The sequence below is a fragment of the Talpa europaea genome, assembly GCF_964194135.1.
Source record: "Talpa europaea genome assembly, chromosome: 16".
Classification (NCBI taxonomy): domain Eukaryota; kingdom Metazoa; phylum Chordata; class Mammalia; order Eulipotyphla; family Talpidae; genus Talpa; species Talpa europaea.
This window is the reverse complement of record NC_140084.1, coordinates 10,476,993-10,489,697: the sequence shown is the minus strand read 5'-3', so window position 1 is coordinate 10,489,697 and position 12,705 is coordinate 10,476,993. Positions and strand designations below refer to the sequence as shown.

At 35.6% G+C, this 12,705-nt stretch overlaps 1 protein-coding gene across 2 annotated transcripts in view; it reads right to left on the bottom strand.

Moving 5' to 3' along the window:
- Positions 1–12,705, bottom strand: part of AP1G1 (adaptor related protein complex 1 subunit gamma 1) — a gene marked incomplete at its 3' end in the record, with an annotated part of 47,532 nt that overhangs the window by 26,501 nt on the left and 8,326 nt on the right. Inside the window, exons 2-6 of one of the 2 annotated variants that reach the window (XM_084256898.1) lie at positions 9,370–9,494; positions 6,460–6,601; positions 4,405–4,501; positions 3,280–3,356; positions 2,484–2,492 (exon numbers count right to left, since the gene is read on the bottom strand). In XM_084256898.1, coding sequence (XP_084113024.1) covers positions 2,484–2,492; positions 3,280–3,356; positions 4,405–4,501; positions 6,460–6,601; positions 9,370–9,494 — 450 coding nt within the window. The remainder of the gene's footprint in view (positions 1–2,483; positions 2,493–3,279; positions 3,357–4,404; positions 4,502–6,459; positions 6,602–9,369; positions 9,495–12,705) is intronic. The other variant, XM_084256899.1, reaches the window with a different exon arrangement.

The following is a 12,705-nucleotide window of genomic DNA, read 5'->3' as shown; positions in this document are numbered from 1 at the left end:
ATACTAGTACAGTACTGATGGTTAATAAGTATTCCTTAGGATTACTTAGGCCAAGAACTCAAGAAGGAATATGTGTTTTATCTGAATAAAACAAATCAGACTTTTTTACTCTACTCGTGTCTGCAAAGATATCACAAATAATAGCAGAGCAGAAAGCCCAGAATCATCGTAAAAGAGATGCCCATGGAGCATAGTGCTTTTCTGCTTTAACAGAGCTTGACATACCTAGCTGGCAAGGACATGTTCAGTTTTTATCCATTCAAACATTTGGATATAAAATTTTATTACATCCAAAATACTGCTAGGAATACCATTAAAATTTGTTTAAAACTATACTACCTCCAGGCCTCCCTGGAGGCGTAACGGGTTAAGTCACCACTATCAAGCTATCAGCAGCCACTGCAGCACGAGTTCAGTCCCCAGCCAGCCAGTTAGCTAACCCACATGGGGCAGCAGACCTCTCCCCTACATGGGGCAGCTCCCCTCAGCAATGTATTTCAGAGGATTCACCCATTCTGCTCCCCACTTTGTCTCTGGTGAAACCTCTCAACTCCCACACCTGTGGCCTACACCCCAGCTCTTATAGGCATAAATAAATAAAATAAATTTTTAAAAACAAAACAAATAAACAAACAAAAAACCTATACCACCTCAAATAAGGGAAGGGAAATCCTCTCCTCTTACAAAAGGGCTATGTCCTTTCTGACAACAAGGAATATGAAAGTCTGTAAAACACTGACCAAGTAGAAAAGACACATGAAAAAGTTCTTTTTTCTTAAGAACATATACAGGCCATGAACAATTTCTTTCCTTATTCTTAACTCAGTATGATACAACTTTTGGTAAAATTTAATTTCAGCATTTAATTATACATACTGATTTCTTGTCTGTTGTCCTGTTTCACCTTACTGACGAAACTATTACTTATGGTCAGGAACTCCCTACTCTGTCCACTAGTAAGAACACACAGAAGAGGCAATTTTATTGCCAATCTGAACTTAAATATGCTTTAAATATTATTCATTTCATTCTGTTGATCAACCACTTACTGGTAAAATCCTACTCTAAAATGTTTCCCACAAAAACTTTTCCAGTCTCAAATTAAAACTCAATTTATCTATATAAACAACCCTAATCAGCTAAAGTTAAGAAACACCCAAAGTAAACTGAACTGCATTGCTTTTGGAGGCAATCTTAACAGCCTCAACTCTGCTGTTGCTTAATTAATTTTTTCCTCATTGAATTTGGACTTTGTCCCTCCCTACTCCCCAATACTTTTAAAAGGGAACCAAGGTTAAAACAAATGTCAAGCTACACCAGACAATACCCTCAAAACACTCACAATATTAAGGTCACTTCTAAATATAGAAAACATAATCTGTGTGAATTTAACTAAGTTTGGCTATTACACTTCAGAATTAAGTGATTCATTAAATCACCTAAACAAAAATCAAATTTAGATGGCACCAAGGTTTAAAAAAGAATCCAAGCCATGAAGAACTATGAATTCTAAACAGAATCATGGTATCTGTCAATTGTGTGTAAATTTATATTAGAGGCAACAGTACTATAATTTTATAAACTGCCTTAAAATGCTGTAATAAAACCAGGATCATCTAGCTACCAAGCTCTGCCCAAAAGCATCTCGCCAATGTATATTTCCCAATGGCCCACTTCCTTATAGTCCACATATCCCTTATTACTTTTTTCAATCTGGTTTGTTTCTTGGAGAAGTCCTTTTGCCTTGGATTACTAAATTCCAAACTGTTTTACTAACCACCAAAAGACCAGCCCACCACATAAAATCCCCTGGGACAAAAGCACAATGTCTAAAGTGTTCAGCATACAAATTCTTGGAACTCAAGCTTTATTTTTCAGACAAAAATGCACGTTACTAGAACTGATGACAAGACAAACGAAATAAGGTGACAAAGGGAAAGGCTGCAGCCATGAAAGTCAGTTGATGCCCACCCACTCTAGCTCAAAATCCTTTTAATATCTTAAAACTTCTAGGCAAGATTAACTGCTGTTAAGGGAGAAATAAAAGTGCTAAATCTGAACTGAAAGCTCAGAAGTACATACACAGCTTTTTACAGTATGAGAGTACCCAAACATGGCTCTGAAATATCTGCTCCAAAAAAGAGCAGTGCTTTGCATCAAGGTTCCAAACTGCCATCACCAAAGCCACTGGGAAACTGCTTAAAGTTTCTCAAGTAAAGATAAAGGAAAGGCAGAGAAAATGATTTACAAATCAGGAAAGGCTGCAACTGAAATCCAAGGCTGAATGTGGAGTCAGAAGTTTAATTAACACAACAAAAACTGGACTAGGGAGTTAGCCAAAAATGCTAGAACAAATAACTCATAATATTAAGCGCAGCTGTAGCATAGGTGTATTTTTAAAAGCCACAATTGTGGATGGATACACAAAAGCTATTAAGGACCTAATGCCAGCATGCACCATCTAAAAGAGGGTTAATTCTTACCTTTTCATTCTAACATACAGCAGGATTCCAAACAGACAACAGGAACAAAACATACAAAGCAAGCATTAGGGACAGATACAGGTCTCATACTATTTTACATTAATTTAATCAAGACATGAACATCTAGGAGAAAAAGAAGTCAAAATGAGCTGTTTTTATAGCCTCATTATATTAAAGGTACAAAGTCAGCCCCATTTATGGAGCGATCAGGAATTAAATGATGCAACTACCCAAAAATACAGTCTTCCTCTGAGTCCTCCTTACTATTGTCTTCTAAAAATAAGTTGAGGGAACAAAAATTCCCACATTTTAAAAATATAAAAAAGGGAGAATGATGGGATTTAAAACAAGATGGAGACTTCCTATTACAGAAGTCAACAGCCTGAGTGAACAGTCAGTGATCCTGTGGCAGGTAAAAATTTCAGTACATACCTTAAAAAAAAAAAAAATTACCTGCCTAAAAAAAAACACACATACATACAATTCCTGTTTGTGATTTGACCTCAGGTTGCATTTCCTGACTTCAATGTGAAAACAGAAGATAAAGTAGATGAGAGATTAGTGTGTGTGCCAATAATGAGAGACCTCTGTTAAGAAAGGGAAAATACTGTACTATTGCCACTTCTCATATGCCTACATCTGGCTTCCAGCCCTATCACACAGCAGGGCTGCTCAAGTCCTTTATTCAGTTCTATGGTTTCCTTTCAAAAGAAAATTCCTAAGTGAGAAAATCAAATACTGTTCAGAAAATCATTTTTCAATCAAGAAGAGCTTAGGCATCCAGAATGACACCTACCTTTCTAAAATGTGCAAGCATGTCTGGACTCCGCTCACACATTTCTGTGAGGAGGACTACAGATGTGTGAAGGACACCTGAAAGAAAACAGTATGTAAAATTTAAAAATGAAGCTACACTATTCAACTTCACAGAACAAGGTTTGATTTCTGAAGGTCAATTCCAAAGGGATAGTAGCTACAGTGCTTTTTAATCTCTCAAAGACTTTAAGCATTGTGGTGAATACAAAGGAGGTATTTAATAGATGACTGCAGATTTAACAGTGGTCAAGTATTCAAATCAGAATATTTTAACCAAATATGTGACCAAAATAATTGCTAAAACATGATAACCGATTCATGTGTCTCTCCATCTGAGCCCATCCATAAAGATACGCTCAAGAGTCAATATAAGACAGGTATCATGTGCTCCATGCTTAATCAATAAGCTAATAGCTGAGTTCTAACAGATAATTCAAGATGCAAAAATCTAAAACATTCATTTTCCCCCTAACAATTATACTTTGAATCTTCTAGGTACCAGAGCTGAGTTAATTAAGTGTACCTCACTACGTTTTCTATTAACATTTAGGACACAAAAATTCTCCTTACTCAGAACTTGCTTCACTTGCTTCAAAATAAGAATAAAACATGTGGGGGACAGAATACTCCAATCCCATTTAATTTCTCTCAAGCTTTATATAAATACATCTAAGTGCCCACTACAAATTCCTGTTACAAGTAACCTAAAAGGCTCTTCATAAATCTCATATAAACCGACCACGAGGCAATAGAGAAATAGCTTTTTCTTCTAATATAAAATAGCCAGGAAATCAGGAAGTTTTACTCATGAAAATCAAGGCTTACTTACACTAAACATTTGTAACTTAAGATAGTACTTTCAATATATTAAAAGAAGACCAGCAATGAAAACTAAATTTACTATGAAGGAATCAATCTCTAATTATAAAAACAGTATATCAGAGCAGAAGAACAATTAGATGAATCAGAACTTCCTGGAATTTAGTCTAAGCACAACAGAAAGGCAGTAAGTCCACTGCACTGAGCTACAGGTCAACATTGCCTGAAGCCTTTTCTCATTCCCCTTCTCCCTCAGTCCTTCACAAGTTCATCAGAGTCACATTACCATGGTTCTTTTCATTCAATAAATTTTTTGTTGCTGGTAAAAACATCTCCATAAGTTCAGGAACCTTCCTGATGACATGAACAGCACATAGTGCTGCCTATAAAAAAATAAAAGGACAAAAGATTTATTTCAAGTAAGCCAGGCCAACCCATCTATAAAAAACAAAACCACCTTATCAACTAAGTTATCTATTAGAAAAATAAAGAGGTTAGATATCAGACTTAATATTTATTAACTGGTTAGGGTTTTCTAATTTATACTACTGCATTAATAAGAATGTTTAGCTCACTGGTTCCTTTGCTCATATTTGCTAAATAAGAGGACAAAAACTTTTTAGGCTATCCACAGGTAAAATGAATTTATCTAACAAGTTAAACACAATATGTGCGGTTTTGGTTAAGTTAAAAATAGATCAAGACTTCTGTCTGTGATAATCGTTCCTCTGAATAAGATAAACAAATGGTTCCGTAAGAACACCCATGCAGTTGAAAGATATTCTGCAGATGTTTTAAATATGCTGTTACTCTTAATAGTAAGTATACCTTCCCCAATTCACTCTCTACTGACATAAAAAAAAGTCATCTAAAGAAAAGACAGTCTTAGTTTATTCATTGGAGGAAAAAAAACACGCAAGACTGATTTTGGTTTACCCAACCCATTCCCTCCAACAAATAGTAACCATATTTACTATTTTCAGAATCTAGCAAGGTATCACGGTGTTTCTTTTTGTGTTTTCATGTGGTGGTAGTGAGGGAGGGGGTTCTAACTGCAGAATGTTTTATTTAATGAAATAATGTATCTTCTGAACAAGAGAGACCCATATGTTCTTTAAGAGAAAGACTGGGTTTTGTTTTGCAGCCATCGTTAACAGTGTATGATCTGTAAAACACCTTTGGCCCTTTCAACACTTCTGTCTTACACCATCACAGAGCAGCACAGTTAATGCCAAGCAGGTGATAGTTAAGTGTTCACTTCTTAGGCATCTAAATTTTATACCCCTTATTTTCAAAGGCTTTAAGGTTCAAACACAATAAAATAATAGCATGTTTGGATCAACAAATAAAGCAGATAAGAGAGTAAGATCACCATTCTCCATTATTATTTCATTTAGACATACCAATTTCAAAAGGTTCTGTATCATTCCCCAATAATGATCTAGGTCCCAATGGAACTGCCCTTCCAGAGATACAAAGATATGGGCACTAGTCATTACGACAAAAGCAAATTCATGAAGACATGTTAATTATCACTCTGCCGTAATGCTATTTAGAATCAGGTCATTTTAGGAAATATGTAAGCCATCTAGCATATCCAGTACATTTTTTTGTTATAACTCATTTATTCCTTGAACACAGAGCAATGAAGGAATTAATGTGTTCACAATCACTATCAATTGGCGAGTTACCTAGCATTTAAAAAAATACTTCAAAATTAGTATTAAGATTTGGATTTATAAACAATTCACATACAATCACTTAGAATGTATTTACTGCAAAGAAAAATTCATTAAATTATAATCAGAGGCTTCAAACATGAATAATTTGCCTTCTCATCTCTCCCTAATTAATTCTTTTTTTATATATAATTTTTTTTATTTTTATATTCCCCATACAATTGTAACCCTCTTATTTTGACCACATTCCCTCCCTTCCCCGCCCCCCCCCATAGAATGTCTCTGGTTCATAGATTTTTGTTGATTTTGATTTTCACTTTCTTATAGTTATTCATTTTCCTGATCCCTTATTTAGGTTTTCTAGATTCCTGCTGTGAGTGGGACCATCTGGTATTTTTCTTTTTCTTTCTGGCTTATTTCGCTGAGCATGATCCCTTCCAGCGCCATCCATGTTGCTGCAAATTGCATGTGTTTATCTTTTTTGAATGCCGAGTAATATTCCATGGTGTATATGTACCACATCTTCTTGATCCAGTCATCTATTTTTGGGTATTTGGGTTTTTCCAAAGCTTAGCTATTGTAAACAGTGCTGCTATAAACATAGTCTCCCTAATCAATTCTTCCCAATCCAAACACAGACATTTGGTTTCATTAAAAGTTACCTTTTTTCTTAAGTAAGAGTTGGAGGTTTTCAGGAGTTTCTCTACCTCTCCTGCGAGATCTCTGCACATCTCTGAGGAGCCCATGCAACCGAGGGTACAAAGCGCTAGCCCCTGTACATATTGCGTGCTATGATTAAGATCACTGTACAAGAAAAAAAGGAAGAAGGTAGACATGAACATCTCTGCCTGGTGCACCCCATGGAGAAGCTTCACAATATAACAAGACAGCTCAGAATAAATCACAATTTCCCCAATAAGGAAAGTAAAAGGATTATTTGTTGCCAAAAAAAAAAAAAGTTTGTACCAACTTTATTACAATTGCCAAGGGACTGACAGACAGTCCCTACTATAGGCTTACAATTCAATATTTGCAAATAATCAAAGCAACAGAAATTAGACCACATGCTATCTGTTGGATGTTAAAGGCTTCAAAAAAATTGAGTACCATTAAAAGCAAAAAGTCAATGATAAAAAGAGGAAGCAAAAAAAGTATCTTTAAAAGATATTTAACATGCTTCACTATTACTACTACTATAACAAAGAGATACCACGGATCAAAACCTTTTTAAAAAACAAATCAGAAAATATAATCTGCTATAGCAGTAAGGTGACTTAAACACAATAGAAACGTTATGAAACCTTTAATCTTACCAAATATTATTTACTATTTCATTTTTCCAAAAGAAGATAAAAGATAGATACTAAGGAAGTAAGTTCATCAAATCAACTTTAAGAAACTAAGCTAGGTATTTACAGTGAGGCCCATTATCTGGTGATAGACAAAATCCTATCTCTAACAGGCACTGACTACTGTCCAAAACTACTTCCAAGCGAGCCAGGAAGCATACCTTCAGAAAAGCTGAAATTTTAAAAGTTTAAACCAGTAGGCTCATCCATATATTATAGTCAACTCACAGAATTCAGAAGCTGAATTACTATGTGAGTTATGCTACTTCCAGCTTTCAGAGCAATATGGTATCCTTCAGACCAATGATTCTCAAAGACTGACTCACAGATCTCAGAATGTCCACAAGCCTGTTTAAGGGGTCTGTAGTATTTTTACAACTCAATACAAACAAAAAGCAAAAAAAGAAAGAAAATCCACAGATAAAATTCCATTAACTACCAGTTTTTGAGAGGGAAAACAAACACTGAATGATCCAAAGTTCTTTTAACTTTTAGATTGATGTGTCAGATCAATTCCCAAGAATGCAAAAAAGTAGCTTTCCTCTATATTCACTCAGAGATTTGTTGGGTCTCATTAAAATTAAATACAAAGATTTTTCCTTGCTTATATGCCTTTTTATTCTGTTTTTTATCAAGCTACTTGATAAAAATAAGTCTTGAGTTTGGCATTAACTCTCTAGTATGAACTCGCTATGAGGCAGAACTGCCAAATTAGCAGCATGTGATTAAAGGCTTGAGTAATAAGGGCAACAGAGCATGCAAGCACAAAAATTAAAGAAACTCTCAGAGGCCTGTCCAGAATGAATGTATGAAAGAGTCACATTGAACAATGCAAAATGAAGCCACCAAGACACCAAGGATTTCCATCCATTTTTTTTTTTAAGATTTATTTATTTGTGCATACAAGGGCTGGAGTACAGGCCAGAGGTACAGGGAAGATGGGAGAGTGAGAGGACTCACCAGAGGCAGAGTGAAGAACAGGTGGATCTACTGAAATACACTGCTGAAGGGAGCAGCAGGTGAGACAGGAGAGGTCCGCTGTGCCATGTGGGTCCCCTGACTGGCTGAGGAGCGAACTCCTGCTGCAGTGGCTGCCTATTGCTTCCTAGTGCTGTGACTTAATCCCCTGCGCCACCAGGGAGGGTCCTCCATCCATTTTTTAAATTCTCCATTCCCAGAGCTTACAATAAGCCCTGGCATGCAACAGGTTTACAATAAATATTTGCTGAATAGTTTAGTATTTTCATTAGTGATATTTATTTCAAGGCCCAAAAACGAGATTCTCCCAAAATCAAGTGTATTTAAATGATACACTCTTTATTTACAACCAAAGCTTAATTATCATTTTGGAATTTTCTATTATCTATTGGGAAATGTTAAAGCGGAACATTATTTAATATAGAAAAATATAAGAGAATTCAATGTCTACAAATTTAATCACCTATATCCCCCTACCCTTTCTGTCAAATAATTACAAATGAAATCTGAAAAGAAGATTAAACTAACAGACAAAGCAAAAACAAACTGAAAATTACCTTTAATTATTTAAGGACATCAAAATTTCTGTAAGTTTCTAACAGAAATTTATTATAAAAGGGATGCCAGGAAAAACTGTCAATTCTCTGCAGAGCTCCTCTAATTTCTCCATACAGGATGTATTCCAGGGTGGGTTAGCAAGTTAAACAAACATGACTGGGCTAGTCCATCAGTAAAGCAGCCATTAGAGAAAAAAAGATCCATCCACAAAATTTCACAGGACCAAGTATAATTGCATGAATTGGAATCTCAGATCAGACTGCTGACAAGCAAGACCTCTCTTTTTACTTTTAGATAGTAATATAAACTGGTTATTCTTTAATATCAAATATACACTGATAATTCTTTAATAAATACAACACTTGGTTATTTGTGGTATTCCAAGTACTAGAAATATAATAAAGTTCTTATTTTACCAATGCTTTTTCTATTCTATGAAGGTCTAAATGTTTATCACTAAATTGTGTTCCTATGCCTGAAGATGCACAGCAATACCTTCACTTAAATTACTCCCTACAAAAGTGCTAATCCTTTTCTTTGCTTAGCCTCTTCACATATAAACTACAGAAACAAAAGCAATTTAAAAGTATTCGGGAGAATAAGTATGAAATCAATAAATAGAAGTTCCTGATGTCATAAGAAAGACCTTAAGAGCAAAAGGTGCTCTCTGAGTAAAGGAAGACTTACTTTTTGATACAGTTGGTCATGAGAAGATGAACATCTTGTCTTTCATCTAACAGCAGCATTGCCCCTAAATAGCCAATGCGTTTGTCTGTGAATTTTTGAGAGGCGATAAGCTTGAGGCACTCCAACTACAAATAAACAATGGGGGGGGGAAAGGAAATTTAGAAACTGGTACTATAATCTAGAAAAGCAATGTTTTCAACTCAGAGTCATGGATAGCTTAAATAAATAGATTTAACTTGTATCAGTAAAATACCTACAATAAAAGGCAAAGACTTAAAATCTTTGGGTATCTTGATAATATTATCAAGTTGTAGAGTAGAACAACTTTTTACAGTCTTATGATATTTGCCATCCAAATAATCTGACATTTATCTTAGTTTTACAGATTCATTCAAACACAAACCAGTAAAATAAGATAATAAGCTATTAATAAGTCCAATTCTTTTCTTTTAATTGAGGTAATAAGGGGACACCCCCATCAGGTATTACCACCATAGTACGCCCACCACCAACTCACCCATATGTCACCACCACAGACCATTGTGCTTTCTTCCCTCTTTGTTCTTACTCCTTCCCTACCCGGTCCTCACCTTGGTGTTTCAATTCCCTAGTCAGCCATCAAGGATTAGTTTTTAAGCAGTCTATTTATTAGTTTAGTAACTTTATATCCCACAAATTAGTGACACCATCTGGTATTTATCTAAATAAATCCAATTCTTAATTAAATCTCCCGGTTATATTGAGTACCTAACTCACATATTATGTGTGGTCTGGTTCCAATTTTAAAGTTTTTTTAAAAGTCAATTAACTGGAAATGATCAAAGTGGCAAACACTATCCTAAACATCAAGAATGTACAACTGAAGAACAAGGCAATAAGCTCACTTTAACCTACTGTGTAAAGTTGCTACATTTAGCATTTAGGGATTAAACCAAATGCTACCACAGGAGAGGTTAGGATTGAGGAATCAAATACAGAAGAGAAAAAAGCCAATGGAACACTCACTAGTAGAAATAATCTAAAATGTTTTATATTTTTTCTTTCCATAATTTTTGCAAATCCTCAGAGCTTTAAAGGCCTTGTATTTAGTTTCTCTACTTAGTCATTCTTAAAACATAACAATCATGGGTATACTTTATCATTCCATCATAACTAACACGGAAAAGGACAATTATTCCCTCTAAAGCAGTGGTTTTCCACAAGTGTATGTGAATTAGACTCTCTCAGAAGAGCTTTTCTGCTACACTCCCATTTACAATCACAGCATCCCAAGGAGAGGGGCTCACAGACAGATTTGTGCACACAAGATCTACGATCATGAGACTCCTTTCCATATGAACTGGCTTGTATATTTGAAAGTGAAATTGAGCAGAATAAAAAAGTTTATAAATAAAATTGCTATCAAGCAACTTAAAAATTGTTCTCTTGTATACCTGCATTAAGAACACCTACAGGCAGCAACAGCAAAATGACCACACTATCATAATAAGGATCCAAAAGGAAAACTGAAATGCCTAGTGAGGTTGACAAACATTATGGAAGAAATCTGCCCTTCCTTCCAAATATTAGATTTAATTTAAAAAACAATTTCTGATAGATAATGAAAAGTCATTTTTACAAAGTCAGCAAAAAAATAACTGCTAAGGTTAATGAGAAAATCGGGAGCTAAAATTGGTTTATTTTTATTTTTTCAAAGATTTATTTATTTATGCATACAAGAGCTGGGGCACAGGCCAGAGATGCAAGGGGTGAGAGGATTCACCAGAAACAGAGTGGGGAACAGAACAGGCAGACTGACTGAAAAACACTGCTGAGGGGAATAGCGGGCGAGACAGGAGAGGTCTGCTGCGCCATGTGGGTTGCTCCCTGGCTGGCCAGGGATTGAACTCGTGCTGCAGAGGCTGCATATTGCTTCATAGTGCGGTGCTTAACTACCCTTGCACCACCAGGGAGGCCCAGGAGCTAAAGTTTGAATAGGAAAATCATAGCTATTTTCAAACTGGAGGTTTTATAAATCTTTCCATTTAATAATTTTATAAATAAATATTCTTGGCAAAGAAAGAAAATGAAGAATCAGTATCACTGACTTTCATTGTCCTTATTTGTCATGCTTCTGGCAAACATCTGGCATTACAGAAATTATTCAAAAAAATTTTTTTAATTTTTTTTTATTTAAAAAAAAATTTTTTTAAGATTTATTTATTTATTTATTTATACAAGCCCTGGGTACAGTCAAAAGCGCAGGAGGGTGAGAGAATCCACCAGAGCCAGAGCGGGGAGCAGAGCAGGCAGAAGGACCGAAGTACACTGCTGAGGGGAGCAGCGGGTGGCAGGAGAGGTCTGCGCGCCATGTGGGACCCTCTTCCAGTGGCCGGGGAGCAGCCGGGGATGGAACTGGTGCTGCAGAGGCCGCGGGCAGCTTCGCAACCCAGCGCTCAACCGCTGCGCCACCGGGGAGGCCCATTATTCAAAAATTTTTATGAAAATGAACTAATGAGAATAACATTCTTAGACATTAATATTGTTTTGTATTTTTTAGGGTCAGGTTATAAGATAGTCACACTAAAAGTCATCAGTAACTGGTGAATACAACTTGTTTTTTGTGACACCTGTTTAAAATTTAGCTAAAAAACTAAGCAGCAAAAAGGAAAACTGTAATCCAAAGGAACATTAAATTAATTCCTTATTTCCAATTTGTACAGTGACTTTGCTTCAAGCATCAGTATTTGTTTTCTGAAAGTGACAAATTTGAGGGAGAAAATAAAATGAGGTGACTAGGAATGGCAGACTGTGCCATGTTTCATCTTTAAGTATGTTTACAAATGCTGAAAAAGAAAGAAAATGGTTGAAGGGGATTAAAGTGCAGGGTGGGTAAATAGGGGAGGACTTTTATTTTAGCACAGCAATCACTAAAAATACTTGCATTCGTTAAACAGAAGAAAAATAGGAATCAATTAAATGCACCCATTCCTTAAGTAACAACCTCAGATTACTACTATCCCTCATTTAAATCAATCAATACTTGAAAATTCGAACTGAAACATTTCTAAGCCACAAATCTAGCATGTGCTTTCAGGCATGGAAAATCACCCAGTTTGTATATTCATATCACCACAGAATTAACAAAAAACATTTGCTCTAACTCCAAACCTCTGTGAGCAATCAAAAGCAAATGACAAGCTTGGAATAAACATTTGCCATTCATTTCACAGTCATGATATCCCATATCACAGGATCCTGCAAATTGTTTTTTTTAAAAAACCAACAACCCAGTATAAAAAGGACAAAGAATGTAATGATAGTTCAAAAAAAAAAAAATCTAAACAAAGGAAGTTC